The 17,736-nt window shown below is 36.7% G+C and overlaps 3 protein-coding genes and 1 long non-coding RNA gene across 4 annotated transcripts; 1 reads left to right on the top strand and 3 right to left on the bottom strand.

Moving 5' to 3' along the window:
- The first annotated feature begins 46 nt into the window (after positions 1-46).
- LOC119987058 lies at positions 47-1,184 on the top strand. Its single transcript, XR_005465358.1, has 2 exons — positions 47-547; positions 769-1,184. It is a non-coding gene; the product is annotated as an uncharacterized LOC119987058 (long non-coding RNA).
- LOC119987050 (mitochondrial acidic protein MAM33) lies at positions 919-3,948 on the bottom strand. Its single transcript, XM_038831768.1, has 3 exons — positions 3,773-3,948; positions 2,929-3,260; positions 919-1,349 (listed from the first exon to the last, which is right to left on the bottom strand). The coding sequence occupies exons 1-3, from the start codon at positions 3,884-3,886 to the stop codon at positions 1,184-1,186; spliced, it is 612 nt and encodes a 203-aa protein (XP_038687696.1). The 5' UTR covers positions 3,887-3,948; the 3' UTR covers positions 919-1,183.
- A 599-nt stretch (positions 3,949-4,547) lies between these two features.
- On the bottom strand, positions 4,548-11,140 carry LOC119985559 (glycosyltransferase-like At2g41451). The gene is made up of 11 exons (XM_038829850.1): positions 10,636-11,140; positions 9,078-9,227; positions 8,908-8,960; positions 8,166-8,274; positions 7,931-8,065; positions 7,733-7,777; positions 7,084-7,271; positions 6,761-6,902; positions 5,589-5,635; positions 5,399-5,486; positions 4,548-5,262 (listed from the first exon to the last, which is right to left on the bottom strand). The coding sequence occupies exons 1-11, from the start codon at positions 10,972-10,974 to the stop codon at positions 4,957-4,959; spliced, it is 1,602 nt and encodes a 533-aa protein (XP_038685778.1). The 5' UTR covers positions 10,975-11,140; the 3' UTR covers positions 4,548-4,956.
- A 2,926-nt stretch (positions 11,141-14,066) lies between these two features.
- On the bottom strand, positions 14,067-17,509 carry LOC119988917 (peptide chain release factor PrfB3, chloroplastic). Its single transcript, XM_038834172.1, has 6 exons — positions 17,205-17,509; positions 16,206-16,423; positions 15,774-15,974; positions 15,013-15,222; positions 14,606-14,783; positions 14,067-14,483 (listed from the first exon to the last, which is right to left on the bottom strand). Exons 1-6 carry the CDS (start codon positions 17,371-17,373, stop codon positions 14,194-14,196), a joined length of 1,266 nt encoding a protein of 421 aa, XP_038690100.1. The 5' UTR covers positions 17,374-17,509; the 3' UTR covers positions 14,067-14,193.
- Between the last annotated feature and the right edge of the window lie 227 nt (positions 17,510-17,736).

Genomic DNA, 17,736 nt, shown 5'->3' with positions numbered 1-17,736 from the left:
ACACATGACACAAAAAGTCGAAAGAAAAATATGTTTTAACTGAAATTTGCTTATGGGTAAATTTTGTGTGAATTTTATTTTTATAAAATACATATGGCACATAATCTTTTTCTTCTTCCGTGAGCACTGTCCCTGCCTTCAATGGCGACTTCGTTGTTCAGTAACCATTTCAAACAGCCAACCTACCAAAAAGCTTTCCCGGACAAAACTCAGCTTAGCCCAACAGCCAACAACCTCCAGTTTGGCTTGAAAGTCGCGCGAAAGTCACGAAAGTTCATCTAAAAAAAGTCCGATCCGGCCACCTGAGTCACTTCTGTTGGTGACCACCACCACCACCATCAATCAACTCCCATCCATACCCGCCCGTTTTTCAGCTAGAATAGCCACCGGGATAGGAAGATCCAATGTTGACCCGAATTGGTCAAACGTGACCCACTGGACATGACTGGTTTTTTTAATTCCGGCACTCCCAAAGGTAGTATTCGGCTTGAAATCTCGGGTTTCAGTAGTGCAAGCTCTAAGTCTCTCAATGGTAGAATTGTGTCAGGTAATTAAGAAATCGACCAACATACATTTACGCCTTTACGGGATTGAATTGTCTATCAGCTCTGATGAGGAGGATTCTCTATTATCTTGGTCTCTATTTGGAACTCCATTAGTGCCTGAAGATTTATTTTTTTTGACATTGTCGACTGAGCATCATGGCTAACCCCAAACTGTTTACACAAGGATGATATCTGTCAACTGAGCATCAACTTACAAATGCAGGTTTTTGCAGCTAAATGCAGATATTGTAGGCTTTTTGCATCAAAGTGAAGGGGAAGTGACAGAGAGTGGAGAAAGCATGGCATTGTGGATGAAGATATTATAGAACCAAGCTACTGAAAATAGGGGATACTTTATTGGGGCCAATGCACATAGAGATTTCCTCTCTGCTGAGGACAACGATGAACAGGACGCTAAAAGATTACAACTTATGGTAGTAACCCTTGAAGAAGGGCCCCGAGTTTGATGCAGATCCTACATATGCTTTCATTTGTATACATAAATGTTCAAACTTTAAATTATCTAAAAAAAATTAATATTCAGCTTACAATATGGTTTGGAACTTCAAGCCCTGCTTCACTTCTCAATGTAGAGTCTTTTCCTGGAGGAGAAAATGAATTCAAGTATTTGTCTCAAGTCAGTCTTCCTTTGCCACAAATGCTTCAAGCTTCTGTAACCAGTTCACATATTGACCTTGCTCTTTTCTGTGTAGGTAATGGAGCAGGAAGGAAGTTAGGTTTTTTCCGATTCCCTTGGTTTCTAGATATTCCTTGAGTGTATCTTGTAGTTGAGGATCTAAAGTGCTGCAGTAGGATACAAATAAGGCAAGTGAGTATTTGATTAAAACAACAATCCAAGGATGCATTGGCATAACCATGGTACTAGGATGACAAATCATGGGCATCTATGTGATAGAATCATAGAAGAACATAACATGTTTAACAAAATAGTGAAGAAAGGAAGTCAAATGTCATTAAAAACCTATTTGGTCATAATAGATCTAGCGAGACTCGACTAAAATGAGAAGTGTGTCAGTAAACAAATAACATTAAGTTTTATTTTCTGTAACAATTGTCGCTACAATCCTATGCAAAATAAGAGCAACGAGCATCCCCCGGAAATTCCACATTGTATTCTCAAATTCCTTCATAGAAGATCCCAAATAACATGTCCACCCAATCAGAGATTCAGATATCAATATCATATTGCCCTATTTAAAACCCAAAAACAAGGGAATGGGACATTTAGCAACGAAAATAGGACACAGACCAAGGCAATAAAAGGCTTCACAAAGAGAAATGGTGAACCATTCCATTTGAAGAAATGCGACACAGCAGAAACTGTAACCAATATAGTATTTCAAAACAATAATAAGGAAGTGGTGATCTACAACATACAGGAGTTTCCACCAAATCATAGGGATTCGTCACAGTTGTTAAAAGTGCATGATTTGCATGCTTTAAGAGAGAAGCGATGCGGAGCACAAGGGTCATGCCTCGCTTCGTTGCGCTTGGACAGAAGCGCGAAATGCACAAAAACGCGCACTTTTCACAAAGCACCATAAAGCGCACACCTTGCTCGCTTCAGGTGATTAACTTCTATTGGACCTCCATTATTTGTTGTTCTTGGGCTTTAAGAAGCCTAACATGAGAAAGGAAATTAGAAAAACAAAATCCAAGAAGAAAATGCACGAAAACTCGACACAAAAGTAGGAAACAGCCCGACACCAACGGAGGAAGACCGCCCGATGACAGCACATGTCTGTTCTTCTCCCTTTTTTTCTCTCTTTTCCTTCTCTGTTATGTCCTCTCCGCTTTTCTGTCTCTTTTGCATCTCTTTTATGTCTTCGATTCTCATTTCTGTCTTTGTTTCTCACTTTTTTTCGTCTATAAGACTGTTGATTATTAATAATACTACATAAATTTATATAACTTCTCTCTTCTATGATCTCTCCTCCCTTTTTTCTTACTCCTCTTTCTCAAAGAGCTGACATTAGCGAGGCATGCCTTACAATATACCAAGTAGCACGATACCAAGGCATATATTATTAATTTATTACCATGTGTTAACTTTTAACCATTGATGATTCAAAACACCAAGGCTAAGGCTAACAGATACAGAAATTAACAGCCACTAACGATATAGCACTCTGTTCAAGAGAACTAAGCCTGAAAAGATATCACAAATTAGCGCCATGCACGAACACTTGGATTGAACAATAGATGAGTTGAGACACAAGTTACACTCTAAATAGGATATCGTATTAGATTTGTTGGTCACATTATTTACCTAATGAAAAAACTTTGGCAGTAGATTATACTCATGTAAGCAAATTTCCCCTATAGAAAGATATGTAAATGCCATAAAAACTAAAACATTTACCTGTATAAGGGGCCTCTGTAAACTGAAGGGCTTGGACAAGCTACTGACTTGAGATAGTAGGCATTATGGACGTCAAATTCTGAGACATTGCCACCTTTTCCAAAAACTCCACAGTCAAACTGCAATATGGAGCTCAAGCCAGGTTTTTTTATGCATACCTTCATAAAAGCATCGCTCGGAAAGTCACCCACTTCTGCAAGCCTCACAGGACCCAATAAAGCTGAAACGGCAACCTCCTCACCAGACTCATATTTTCTCCGCAAAACCACATCTAGGGACCCTGGTGAATCCCAGTCCACCACAAAATCACCCAAAGAGCCACTTTGACTGGTCTGCATCCATTCCAACACAAATTCTTTTACAATAAGGTCAATTTTCTTAATTCACAAGATTAGCAACTTAAACAACATCTCAGAAAACAGTGTCAGATTCATTTGCATTTGGGTTTTCAGATACGAGCAAGATAGATTGCAAAGCAAAAGGATGACTATTGAAATTATCACATAATAACTTCTTTGATTCTGAGGAGTGAAAATCGAACTAGCCTGGCGGATTGGCAGTGTTGTGCCTAATTTAACAATCTGTATCTAATCAAGAAAAACCCAAAAAAAAAAAAGAACCAATCAAGTTGAAATCCCAGACGAGAAATCAATTTCGACACACAATAACAAGCTTTCCAGGATTCAATACACAGTATCATTCTTCATAATCTACATCATCTCTTAGCCTATCCAACTCATCAGCCAAAACCCACATCCCAGAAAACCATTTAGCCCCCAAAAGGAGCAACATATCATTCATTAGTAACGGCCTGTAACATGAGAGAGCAAAGGAGAGAAAGCACCTGCACGGGAGTGGAGGAGAGTTCGTGATTGATTTCAGACTGTAAGACCTTAAGCAATTCAAGATCTTGAAGCGTTTTGCGTGCCTTACTCAGGATTGGGGTCGCCCGAGACATTCTTCTCTCTTCCCTCGCTCGCGTCACTGGCCCGGCAAGAACACATGCGCACTTGTTTCGAATGTATTTTATTTATGATTTTGTTTTTAAATCGTTCTTTTGTTTTATAAAATGTTTTTCTACCTAAATTAAAATTAAATGTTACAATACAGAAATTCTCTTATGTGGATTAAAAGTGTGAACCAAGTTTGTAAACTTGTTTTTCAACCATAGATGTGATGGGTCCCATAATAAATGTGTGTCCCCCACTTATGTTCTGGTTTATTACAATCATTGGATTTTGGTTCACAAACTTGATCCACACTTTTCGATCACATAGGAGAATTCATATATATATTTGTAGAAATATTGATTCATTTGATTTATGTGTGTGGTATATGATTTAGGGTTTATGCAAGGAGACCCAGGGAGTGATTGCACCTTTGTTGGAGAGTGTTGTCATGCAAGGGCAGATTGTTCATTACTACGTATCAAGGCTGCCTTATCTGCTGGTGCTGTCTTGTGTGTTTCAAACCCAAGCTATCCAAGTCATGGAAGCACTTGCTGCTGCCTCCATCAACCTTAAATAATAAATTCATGATTTACTGGCAAGAAATAATGTTTCTGCTGCAATTTTCTTAGCTTTGAGTTTTAAAAGATCATAGCACCTCTGCAGATATACTTCGAAGGGCCAAAAACTGTTAAATCATGCAATTTTTCTTCAATTTATACATATAGTCAAACAAATTGTCATCAAATTCTTATACTAATTTTGGTCTTGATTCCTAATTTTTATAAAGAATCTAAAACTGAAGAAAAGCTCCCTGATACCAATACCAAATATTACAATGGAATGAGAGAACTCATTCTCATTGCAACAGTGGCGACAATCCCGTCCGAGACCTCGCTCTCCCTCTCCGGAACCTATAACCTAAAATGTACAAAAGCGCTTGGGTAACGATCGGGAAGAACCTCCATGAAACCGGAAAAAATGCACCTTTACATCAGCCAAACCTGCTCTCTTTCTCAAGTTTTCTGGTATGCTTTCAAATCCCTTGTAAAAGGGAAAAAATGAATGGCAAGAGCAAGGATCACTGTGAAAGGTGGTATGGTTGTTGCACATTGAACTGAAAGTCATCTGCACTAGGAGGAGAAAGTGGTGGGACTGCCGAAGCATCAGCATTAAAACTATCCTCAGTCTGCAAGACCCTGCGTGCAGTAGCATGTGAAAATTCAATATCACCTATCTTCCTGGAAGATCTCTCTCGGGATCCAGCCGCTCTTGAAGAATTATTACTTTCAACTGAAGATAAGAACTTTTCCTTTGAAAGAGTTGCCATTGCTGATTCAATTACAGAGCTGAAAACTCCAGACTCCCTCAGTCCTTGAACAATGGCCTGTATGAACAGAGAAATTTTAAAATGTTTGGGAATCCAAACCGAAGATATGTGCATATGTATGCAAAATTCAATCAATAAGAAGCTCAAAAATGAACTCGAAAAGAGGAGACAGATCCTTCAGCAAAGTACTAACCATGGGAGCATAAATGTGAGTCAAGATGCCTTTTCTTAGAAGCTTTAGGTTCAGTTTTTTGTCTGTCCACACAACGTATTCACGGTACCTAACAAACATAAAAATAAAAAATAAAAAAAGGCATTTCAGAAAATTATGATTTTGAAACCTCAGAATAGGACAAGAAAAGCAGTACTTCAAATAGTCTTACCAGCGAAGCATTTCCTCCTCAGTTGCAGTTGAAGCAATAATGAATGCCTGCGCAACAAATGTTATATTATTGTGAATAAAGTGCCTCAAAGAATGGACTTCAACAGGCCTTACAAGCTCATTAAACTGCAAGTCATCACATTATCATTTTTTTTCAAACAATGGGACGAAATTCTATTAGTCGACTGACAGTGAAAGATACCAGTACCGCGCCAAGTAAACGATGTGCCGATATGCTTTATGTAAAAGCCTATGTCATACAGGGAAAGGAGAAGCATTATATGGAATATAAATTACCATAGGTAACCCTCTCTAGGAAGCAAAGGGGCCTGATCAACTAGCATCAAACTTTTGGCTTTTGGTGCTACATTAGAAATTAATGAAAAGTACTCAAAGCACTTCTATTACATTAGCTGCTCAATCCAGTCTAAAACTACTCTCTACACTAATCCTTTTCTCTTCCATTTCACTTACTACTAACAAAATATTTTTTGGTCTCCCTCTTCACACCTTAGAATTTTCCGTTTGAATTTTATCATCTTTATGCACTTAAGCACCACAGGCGAACATGTGGCCCACTTGTAAAATTGCAGGGGTGCAACCTAGAAGTCACAGGTTCAATTCCTGGAAACAACCTCACATATTATATGAGGATAAGATTTGTGTACATCATGCCCACTGCATGAGCCTTGTGCACGGATGAGACCACATTGTACATTATGCAATTCTCTCATCTTATCTTCTACCAACGCTGCCTTAACTTCAATGACTTTTTCCTCATATTACATTTGTTTCAGCTACATTCGTTTCAGGCCATACTATCTCTTAACCACCCAAATTGTTTTAGAAAAAGGTTGATGATGATATCTTAACAGCCCAATAATGATCTCTAACCGTCATAAAGAAGATCACAAAAAATTAAATTATTGTAAATGAATCAAAGGAACGACCACAACAATTATAGTTTACAAACAAATTAATCAATCACAATAAACAAAATTGCATGAAAGTAAGTTAAATAAATACAAAAAAAAAAAATCAATTAACATACGACAAATTTTTCTTTAAATGTAAAATACAAGAAGATTTAAAAGCTAGGAAACACAAACTGTCTCCGATATGCAAGGACAAAATAGACAAAAGAACAGAAACAAAACATGGATGAGAACTCACAGATCTGTCAAATTCCAACATAAAACATCTTTTTACATCTTCCTTTGTTGGCTTGCATCCACACCTATCGCGTCTTGAAGTCAAATCAGAGAATTTTGGGTATGTGTAATGTAGCACTGCTGCCTCATCCAATTTGATCTCACTGCCAAAAATTATCATTCATTAGTGCTAAGATTGTACAAATACATATGAAAATGCTCACAATGCCAAGAAAATATAAAATGCATGCATCTAAATGTACTCCATGATATTTATACATCTCATTACTTGTCTATGTAGATATAGCATGCATCCTAAATGATGACGTTAAATAATCGCCGTACTTTGGGGTCTTCATATAGTTGTGCCACCTATGTGCACCATTAGGACGAAGATGATCCTGTATACGAGCAGCAGACTTTCCATTTCCATATGTCAGAAAGTAGTTTGGATTACCGCGCGTTGCCTCTCTGTAATTTCCAAAGTATACATCTTTTGGAAGGTGGTCATAGTTCTTCTTGAACATCGAAACCTACGCAGCAAGTGAATATCCCCTATTAAAACCAAAACCACGCGGCTGTCTCTGTTTACATTAAGGAATCCAATAATATATGACAGACTATGACATCCATTTTAAGCTTTATAGCCAGAGGATGGCGCAGTGTCCCAAAGCTTGTACACCAGAATGCTAACGTACCAAGTGAAAACGAAAACAAAAACAAAAAACAGGTCAGCTCCTTCTGATGAAGTTCACGTTGTGGTCCAGGAGGAATTTTTTAACATTATTTTTCTGAATGAAATTTTCCACCAATTAAGCATCTCTATTTTTACCAAAATTAAGTACAAGATCTGTCAAAGGTAGAGTCATAAGACAGGAAACTTGAGCAGAGTTTTAGGGTAGCTCAGCAAGCTACTTAAGTTCAGACCATAGCAGTTGTATAGGATGTTAAACTGCATCAAATAGATAGGAACCAAGCAATAAAGAGTTTGTACCTCACTGAAAGGTTCCTTGATATCATCCCGCTCAACACTACTCTCCTGAAACAAACGATACAAGTATACAACATCACCATAAACAACGACCAAATGTAACGAGTATCACGATTACAAAGTTTTAAAAAAAAATACTTAACAACAAAAAATATATACCCCTACTAATTTTCTCAATCTAAGAAATGCTGGTCGACTTACATAATTCGGAAAGATAACCATATCAACATTCCCGGGCACATCTGATAACAATTGTCTCAAAGAGTACTCACGAGCACCCGCTGGATGTAAAAGTTCATCAGTATCAAGATGGATAATCCAATCCATGCCAGCATCCTAAGATTTTTGATTAGGGCAAAGAAAAAAAATAAGAACACAACTTCACAAAAATGCATCGAGGTATGTAGGAGATCTATAAGAATGAACTTGTCCATACCCGTGCCATGATGATTGCCATCTCCATATTGAGGGATTGCTTTACAAACAATTCATAGTTACAGGGTTTGTAGAAGAAGCTTGCCAGCCAGGTCTCATTCCATATCCGGCTAACAACCCAAATATGATATGGACAAAACAGAACAGAAGTATATACCATCAGATGCATCAAAGCGGGCATGGAATATGGAAGAAAACTTTCATGGAAACGGAAGAATTAGATATCAATCTCATTTTTTCATGAGAGTAGCTAGGTCATCTTCACCATAACTCTTCTACAATATTACAGCAAACTATGAAAGCAGAGGCAAAAGCATCAAACTTTCAAGTGTTATTTTGTAATTCTAATGGCTTGTAGATGGAAAATGCACTCTTTACAGCATCTTAAATCATTTATTTCACAAAATTGTGGCCTCTTCACAATGCACAATTTGTTGCCTCTTTCAGATGATTTTCAGCTAGGACCCTTTTTTTCCCTAAATGCTTCAACCTCACTTCTGAAACAAAGATATCCATGGCCAAACTATAACAAGTAGAATGAGATTGAAGTTTATAATCACAAAGCTGCAAAGGTAGAAAAACTTATTAATGCTTCTGACTTTGCAAATTAAGATACATTGTCATCGCACCAAAGTTGTCAAACGCGGATGAATTTCGTGTAAATAAGACAAGAAATTCAAAAGGAGAAACTTCCAACTTAACTTTAACAATGAATAACGAAGACCAAATGGAATAAGAACTACCTTTTAGCTTGTTTTTCCTCTAATTCTCTAGTTCTGTATATTACTTTCACCCCCTGAAAAAGATAATAGCCTTTACAATGCAGATCACAACCAGGAATAGCCATGGAGATGCAAAGAAAAATGCCATTCTAACAAGATAAATTTAGAGAAAGTCACAGGTTTTGACTCACCGGAATGGTTTCTAAGATTTTAGATACATTAGGAGAGGCAGCCTTTCCCTCCACAAAAAGAAAAAAATTTGAAACTCCCATAACTTTGTGATAGAAAATCCAAGGTAAAGTCTGCTCCAAACCTGCCGAAGTGCTTGTTGTGATGCATATCTGGAATACAGAAAATCAAAAAGAGAAAAGGTCATCCGAGAACAAGGTTCTGCAAGAAGAACAATTGCATGATTGCGGGTGTAGCAGTTGAATATAAATGTCCATTGGCAGGTATAGCAGTTGAATTTAATGGCCATTGGCAGATGTAGCAATTGTGCTTGACATTTTGATTTGGGTGCAAAGGAAAAAAGTAAGAACATTATGTGCACACATGCGTGTGTGACGGTTTGCGCCTGGAAAAAATCAAATGAGCTGTCAAAATAACTGAAGATTTTTGTTGCTGCTGTGTCCAGGGCAAATATAAACACAATGGAGGTAACCTCAAATACAGGGAAGAATTAAGAAAAGTAAACCAGGGATCTACAATTCCCAAAAAATTTGGCCAAATACCTTCCTAATTAAATACATAATTCCAACTAATAAAAATTCCCCAAGGAATAATTAGGACAAAATCAAATGAACACAAAATTATGATCATTAATGGTAGTAAGTAGTATGTCAGAAAAAGCATCGTTTGTTTAAGACAACTAACTGTCGTATAAGACAATGTGAACTCCAAAAAAGGATACTTATGTGCATGTGCTTCTTAATTTAGGTTGAATATATGTCCCAATCAACTCCAGTTGGGGCACCAAAAGAAAAGGCAATGAAAGCAGGAAACTCGCCGTCTTCAGTTAGTTCAACAACTGGATGCAACTCCTAGTCCCACGTGACCTCCTTAACAAGTCACCATTGTTTGGCAGTCCTGTCTTTTCAGCTATCAGGTTTCCAGTGGCTTGTACCTTTTGACTGCTGTTTTGAACGTTCTTTCTATAGATCAGATAGAGCTCTCGAGTTTTTTGTGCTCTCAGAATTTGAACACTTTGGCTAAACTTGTCCCCTGAGCAAGAACATTCACTTATATAGAGAATCCCTTCTTTTGCAATGCTTCCAGTTATTACTAGTTATATTTGATTCCCCTTTTCACTTATAAGAATCACAATATCTTAGTGGGTTATGTTCTACATAGTGATTTAAAATTTCCAACCAGACCCTTATCCGTATGAATAACAGATGAAGGAACTTATGATCAAAGAAATACATAAAAACAGTAGACTTTCAACAGGCATAAATTTGGTAAAACCCAATCGCAACATAGACTTCAAACATAGTGACAAGAAAATAGAATACAACGAATGACTTCAACAATCAAACAATTTATGGGAATAAACAAACGAGGACAGATGGTCATCAATACCTTGCACAGAAACAAATCAAATCATCAAAATGAATAATAAAGATACTAGATCCAAAGACTAATCAATTCATCTACACTATTTAGGCGAAGATTAACACTGATGAAAAAATGAAAGAAAACCCCTATTGGCCAATAAATAAAGAAAAAGAAGATGCATTAATTCAAGCTTACCTTAGGCTTCAGATCCGACCCGAACCCGAACTTCCACTCCTTGAAATACGGGAAAGCCGGCGAGCGGCTCCGACCCAGAAGATCAATACATCCGGAACCAGAATTCTGCATCGCGGAGCCCGTGCCGGTGCCAATGGAACGCATACCGGGGAACCCGTCCGTATCTGGCGACCATCGGGAGACCGGGTCGGTCAACCCGCCCCGCCATTGCAAGATAAATGCGAAGCAAGCGAGCGACAATAGAAGGAGCGTGAGAAGCAATAGGACTCTTGAAGTGAGCACCTGAGAAGAAGATGCAGAGGAGGAGGTGGGTCTTGACGAAGAGTGCAGACCCGCCATTAGTTGTTGCAGAGACAGTCGGGTTGGACCTATATAAATGTTTACTTCTATAAATATATTCCTATATACGTCTGCGTGGGGGCTGGGGGTGTATGTCTTGATTGAGAGAGAGAAGTCGAAAACTGAAGAAAGTTTGAAACTTGAAGGAGAATGACACCACCCCCAAAGAACCGTTTTGTCGTTAAAGACGTTGTTGTAATTGCCGTCTTCAATACTTCAATTTCAGTATTTCGATTTTTTTTTATTTCTAAAACATTTTTATTTCTTAACTAAAAAGTTAGATAATTATCAGTTTGAGTCCACCAAGTTGAAAATTAAATGTAATATCAAAAATAATATTACAATTATAATGGATATTAATTGTACAAATATACAACCAACGAGAGGGATCGTTCGGTTGACAATCGACTGGATTAGACATATATGTGCCCAAAATTCGATTCTAATGAGAAGTCAATTTTTTAATGGTATTTAAAAAATTTGTACAAATATATGATATAGAATAGTTTTATGGAAAAAATTTTGAGACAAAAAAAATCACTTGTGAATTTTGGGGTTTTTTTTTTCCTGCTGAATTGGAATGCCTTGATTCTATCACAATGAGATTGTTTGTAATGGGTTGTCACTTGATCCAAAGACATTGTTTCTATCACAAGGACAATGTGCATTTGTCTCTTATTGATAAGCATAAATTAAATTATTTTTTTTGTTAAAAAAGAAGCAAAACACATAAGAATTAATATGATAACTCATAACGCTCGAGCCACTAATTGAAGTGATAAAGATGATATGTATCACTCTAGTGATCAGAGTTCTAATTTCCCTCTTCTATTTTAAAAAATATATATGATAACTCATAAGATCATTTTGCAAAAGATGAACCAGATTCAAAGGTAGGATTTAATAGACTTTATCATCAGGATTACCTTATCTCATAAACATTTTTTAAAAAATATTTGACAAAAATTAAGATAAATCTGGAATTTTAATTTTCTCTCTTTTTTTTTGGTGAAATATTAACTTTTTTTTTTTCTTCATCTGTTAATAAAAGTTAAAATTTTTGGTTCAACATTCAATGCTGTCAGCACCACCCTAGCTATTTATGGATGCCAATGGATTAAATTTTATACAGTAACTTTTAAATACTTCAATAATGTGGGCGGTTCAGTAATTAACCTCATAAATCCTAGTTATTATGCTCACATGAAATGAAAGTGATGACATTTTGATATATTATATAGTTTCAATGGAATGAGATTTTTGCAATGTAATGGAACTTTCGTAATGTTTGGGGTTACAATTCCCCAAACCATGTTAAATAATGATTTTTTTAAAATGATATATTAAAATTTAATAATTAAACTTTAGTATTTAGGATTTTGAAAACCACAGAACAATAGCCCCAGAGCCGGCTCCAAGGGGAGGCCAGAGAGGTAGTCGCCTAGGGCCTCTCATGGGGAAGGAGCCTCACTTTTTATTAAATTGTATAGCTTTTTAGGTGTTTATAAACAGTACAGTGTACTTGTCAATTGATATAAGAAAAAAATGGATTAGGGGGCTCCGCAATTAGTTTCAAATTGTAGAGTCCACAATTGGAATCCAATGGCTTAGGAGATGTGTCACATCACACTATATTTTTGTTTTTTCATTTTTAAAATTTGTTTTTCATTTTTTTTTTCGGATTTGGGGGAATTGCAGAGCCCCCAAATCCGAAAAAAAAAATCCTAATATATTGCTATTTAAGAAAATAAGCCTATTAACCCAAATACAAAATGACACGCCATCACATATATAAAAATTAAAAAGTGTAATTCATTGACCTATAACTTTGATTGCTGTAACAAATCAAATTCGAACCGTACAAGTGAGGCCCCTCCCCCATGAATTATTTGGTTTAGCGTTATTTGGTTTCATTTGATGTAATAAATTTATAAGTTTGAGTCGCTTAATTTATTGGATATTGGTGATAATTTATTTGTATTCAAAAACTAATTATATTGCATTTTGAATTTATTAAATATGTTGGGTTTCATATTTATAAAAGAAAACTTATTTTAGAGAATGAGGGCCTCAGTTTCTTAACTTGTCTAGGCCTTCAAAATGCTAGAGACGGCCCTAAATAGCCCAGTTAATTATCTTATTTCACTATTATATGTTCCATATATGTAGGTTTCCGGCGTTCAAAACCCCTCAGGATATTTTTTTTCCCTGTAGTACACACATTGTGGGCTTGTTCCTCTTGTGAGGCTTACGCGCATGAGTTTCAATCCAATCTTAATTGTCGCCAGAGTAATGCAAGATGGCCGAATTTGTAGTCATTCAAACATGGAATTGTAAGTCCCTCCTTTGCAGTAGATAAGCTTCTCCTACCACTTGACTTTTTGCCTGCGTCCTTCGTAGGTGTCAAGTGTGTAGTGTTGTCTTAACCTGTTATTGGTTGTAAGTCGAAAAAAAAAACATGGAATTGTGACCCTCCAAAAAATGGGGGAAACAGGATTTCATTTACACGCAGTTAAAAGGCAAAATGGACATAAATGTACAGTAACCTCCAATAAATCCCCTGTGAATATTCTTGCCATTAAAGGCAATGGTAGCTTAACCCAAGAAAGAGAATCCTTTTGTGTTTTAGAGATTGTTGGATGTAAACAGTACTTGAAAATGAATCATGAGCTATATATTAATAGCCTACCCTTAACTGGAACATTACCTAGAACACAAGAGGATCAACAAAATAAAATACTTCCAAGAAAGGTAACCTAAGCAACAAGGAAGCCTTTACTAGGATCCCCACACACACACACACACACTGTGTGTCCATTATTCTTTGGATAAAAAATGGGATCATATAAATCAATAAGGGCAAAAGAACAAAAAGAATAGAACACCTCCTTATTAGTAGCTTCAGCACCTCCTGCAGATGCAAGGATCCGGTGACAAGAACCTAATAAGCATAAAAGGGGTGTCTACTTAGCACAAAGTTATCTTCGAAAGCGAATATTCGACACATGCAGTAGAAGGAAGGCCTGTAACAGGATATTCAGAAATATCCGGGTTTCAAAATGCAAAGCTTGAAATTTTGAATCTCCGAGACATTAATCAACTACTTTCATGTGATATGAGCATCATATATTGAGAATCTTTTGAACTTTAATATGATACAGAACAAGATTGAGGCTTAAAATTCCATCGTACGTAACAAGGATAACCAGAAATGTGAGTTCAGACTACATTACTTGACTGTCTATAATTGAAACGAGCTCCAATAAGTGGTTCTATATTTCCATTCAAAACAGAGTTTAGATCAGTTAGTTGAATGCCTGTTTTAACATCCTGGACTAGCTTGCGAGGCTGCAAAATATATCTTCTAGTCTCGTTCTTCCACACATCAACAATGGCATCTCTCTTGATGCTGCTTAAATCAGAAATCTTTTGCTCCTCTGCAATCACTAGAAGTTTCGCCTTCAATCGATTAAGGGCCTTGGTCTTATTAGCAAAGAGTGTCCTTTCACCTGCCCATAAAAGAATCATTTTCATTTCTCGCTTCAAAAGATTAAGATGTAAAGGAATATTTGAACGAATCGTTTATGTTTAGGAAAGACGGGGGAGAGAAGTATGGACTATGATTAATTACCGGTTGACTGGACACATATGCCAGTTGGTATATGCTGAATGCAAACAGCAGCTTCAGATAATCCATACTTTTCTCCAAACAATGGGGGAGACGAAACAATCAAATCTTCATCATTTATTTGTAAATCAGGAGTTGCTCCAAGAAAAAGAGGAACAACATCCACACCAGCTAAGCTAACCTGCCAAGTGGTTCATGCATAATGATTGAAGCTTTTAATAATGCAAGTATAAGAAGCTTTCAAGTATAATGTTTCTAACAGAAATGGCATTGTTCTTTCATTTAAGATAAAGCATTAGCTGATAAAGGAACTACACAATTGCAATACCACTTGATAAGAAATAGCATTTTTGTTGTATTCAAGTATAAGCAGATAAGAAGAGTAGAGATTTCACTGATGATGGCCATACCTTATTGTCAATAGATCCATTCTGAAAACCTATCATGCGGTGGACACCCCTCTCTCCTGAAAGATAGCCATATGCATTTTCAAATTCAAACTCAATACCTGCAGATTTGATGCCACCACTCACAGAAGGATGCTTATCAACTACTCTGCCTCTATGACCTTGCTTCTTGGCCCATTTGATATACATGCTCAAAAGTTTTTCCACCCATTTCTGGATATGAAAGTATGTTATCATACCTTACACGCACATATGGAGAGAGAGAGAGAGACAGACAGACAGACAGAGAGAGACAGACAGAGAGAGAGAGAGAGACAGAGAGAGAGAGAGGGGTCTAATTGAAACTCAACCTTAAAATGCTTTCAAGTGAAGTATATAATTTTAGTTAGCTATCTCTAATTCTCTATGCTAAGGCAAGTTTTCTTATATAAGAAAATTAGTAAGTCAAAACGCCTTTTGTATAAAAGCAAAGGACTGAAGAAATATGATAAAAATAAAAAATAAAAAATTCAACTCTTTGGTCATGGAGCTTCATAAGTGTAATAATTGTGTCCCACCACCAATCATCATTTTCAAGGACAAAAAAGTGCTTTGAATAGCTATGCATGTATCATATATGCACCTGCTCAATCATATACTTGCTTTTTGTGGGGGTACAAGCAATGGTGACTCAAATCTAATAGCCACATTCTACTTCCTTTCAAACCTAAGTCTGCCTCTACCATCAAAGTTAAACTTTAAAGCTCAAAGTATGGTAATCAAACCTCAGACTCAGTCCCATCTAATCCAGCTTTAATAATTACACATGCTCCCTCTACATCACATGGACCCTGAAGGAACTTCGACATTTCATACTTATCCAAGAGCATGCTCACATCTAAAGATGCACTATATGCTTGCTCAACAAGCCCACAAGTGATAGCATCAATCTCAGACAACTCTGTGATAAGCTTTGCGTCCTCAGCCTGCAGGTAAATCCAAAAGCAATTTGAAATATTCATCACCTTCATCTGGTGACTAATAAGATTGACAAAGCAGTAAATGGCACTACGTGTGGACGAGTAAAGCAGAAGCATTACTATCTTGATTAGCAACTAGTTTTCCTAACCATCAAATGTTCTTTCTTTATGCATGCATTTTTACATGGTGAAAGATAAAACTGCTAAGACTGATTTGTGTTGTCAGTTGTGCACCACCTTGTATTTTACATCCTTCAGCGCATCAATCACCCTCACACGATCAGCCAACTCAGCAAGAATTTCATTGGATTTATCAGGGTCATCCCAAAGATTAAAGTCACGCATAATTTGTTCTTGCGCAATACGTCTTGTTTCTTCAAGTTCCAGGGCAGTTGGACCCAACATCTCAGCACGAAGAAGTACATCATCAATCTTCTTTTTCAAAGAAAACAAACCTAAACAAACAACCATGTCAAATTATAGCAATGGTATAGTAAATTGAAACTGCAAAACCAATGGAATACGTGAGGGCTAAGCTTATGTCGTCCTGCAACAAAAAACTTCATTTAAACAAAACGTAATCACCCCTATCAAGCAAATATTCTGCAGAGTTACATTGCAGAAAGAATAACCTCATTTATGGTTTTCATATCTCTTTTAAACATATATTCCATCTATCACACCACCACTCACTACAAAGAGGATGTATACTCATTGACACAAGCTGACACAAAAATCCAATTCAAATAGATTAATATTGTAAATAGACAGCAAATCAGTTTGGCTGAATCAAATTTAATATAATTTTAGTAATGTTCTTCTAAAACAGCTTGAAGGTGAGCTAAATCGCTTCATTTTGAGCTTTCCAAATAGACAACTACCACTTGGAGACCCCATTAGATATAGCAACACTCATACTGCAATAAAATTGCTTTCAATTGACTCATACAAAATTGTGTTCCAGTAACAAGTAGATGAATTCAGCCAAACCAAGGAACAAACGAGAGATATGTATTTGATAGCATAAACCACTTTGTATCTAACCTGCCACACTAAATCACACCCACTTCGAATTCGAGCTCTCGAAATGCATAAGGAGACCCAAAAAAAACAACCACCCCCATCATCAACCCAATTATAATATTGAACCCAACAATCCAAAAGCGAGCAACATTTCTTCGAAATAAAGACAACATCAATCACATATATGGAAGAAAGAGGCGAAAGAAGACAAACCCAGTTCTTTGTAAGCATTTTTCTTTCCATCCGTGGAGCTAGAAGCTCGAATCTTAGAACTCACTAGAACTCGTAAAGGATGTCGGCTCGTCGTGGACTCTCGCCGCATTGAGGGAAATAAGTAATCAGTAGACTTGGCTCCTCTGATAAACAGAGCTTCTGTCGCCATTGGAGTACTATTTCAAGCTTCCACAAGTTGAATCAAACCCGAGAAACTATCCACTCTTTCAATAAAAAAGAGACTATTCTCCGTAATGATGTTTCAGAGGGTCCACGTATGTGTTTCATTTTCTCTCTCTCCCCTGCTTCTTCTTGCAGTGCCTTATCCCTAAAAAAATTTTAAAAATATTCTGCCAACCTAAATTAATTTCTCTTTTTGGACCTAAATTAATCTCTTAAGTCTTACCGCCAATAAAAAATATAAATAAATTTGTTTCTTTGTAGTAAAATAACATTGAATCTTGAAAATTAATTCATTAAAACAAGCTCCGTGATATTGTTAATAATGGTGTGGTCTCCTAAAACTAGGATT

Source organism: Tripterygium wilfordii, chromosome 3 (assembly GCF_013401445.1).
Source record: "Tripterygium wilfordii isolate XIE 37 chromosome 3, ASM1340144v1, whole genome shotgun sequence".
NCBI classification, from domain to species: domain Eukaryota; kingdom Viridiplantae; phylum Streptophyta; class Magnoliopsida; order Celastrales; family Celastraceae; genus Tripterygium; species Tripterygium wilfordii.
The sequence above is the reverse complement of the archived record's forward strand: the minus strand, read 5'-3'. Positions and strand labels throughout refer to the sequence as shown.

Bases quoted from the DNA above. Each gene is read 5' to 3' on its own strand.
- LOC119987050 (XM_038831768.1), bottom strand. From the start codon at position 3,886: ATGTCTCGGGCGACCCCAATCCTGAGTAAGGCACGCAAAACGCTTCAA. The intron at 3,261-3,772 runs GTGCTTTCTCTC...GAATGGATGCAG, and splicing joins TCTCCTCCACTCCCGTGCAG to ACCAGTCAAAGTGGCTCTTT. The intron at 1,350-2,928 runs GTAAATGTTTTA...ATCCTACTGCAG, and splicing joins TACAGAGGCCCCTTATACAG to CACTTTAGATCCTCAACTAC.
- LOC119985559 (XM_038829850.1), bottom strand. From the start codon at position 10,974: ATGGCGGGTCTGCACTCTTCGTCAAGACCCACCTCCTCCTCTGCATCT. The intron at 7,778-7,930 runs GTAAGTCGACCA...CGTTTGTTTCAG, and splicing joins TGGTTATCTTTCCGAATTAT to GAGAGTAGTGTTGAGCGGGA. The intron at 5,263-5,398 runs GTTAGTACTTTG...CTGTTCATACAG, and splicing joins CTCACATTTATGCTCCCATG to GCCATTGTTCAAGGACTGAG.
- LOC119988917 (XM_038834172.1), bottom strand. From the start codon at position 17,373: ATGGCGACAGAAGCTCTGTTTATCAGAGGAGCCAAGTCTACTGATTAC. The intron at 15,975-16,205 runs GTGGTGCACAAC...ATTTACCTGCAG, and splicing joins TGAAGGATGTAAAATACAAG to GCTGAGGACGCAAAGCTTAT. The intron at 14,784-15,012 runs GTATGGCCATCA...ACCACTTGGCAG, and splicing joins ATGGATCTATTGACAATAAG to GTTAGCTTAGCTGGTGTGGA.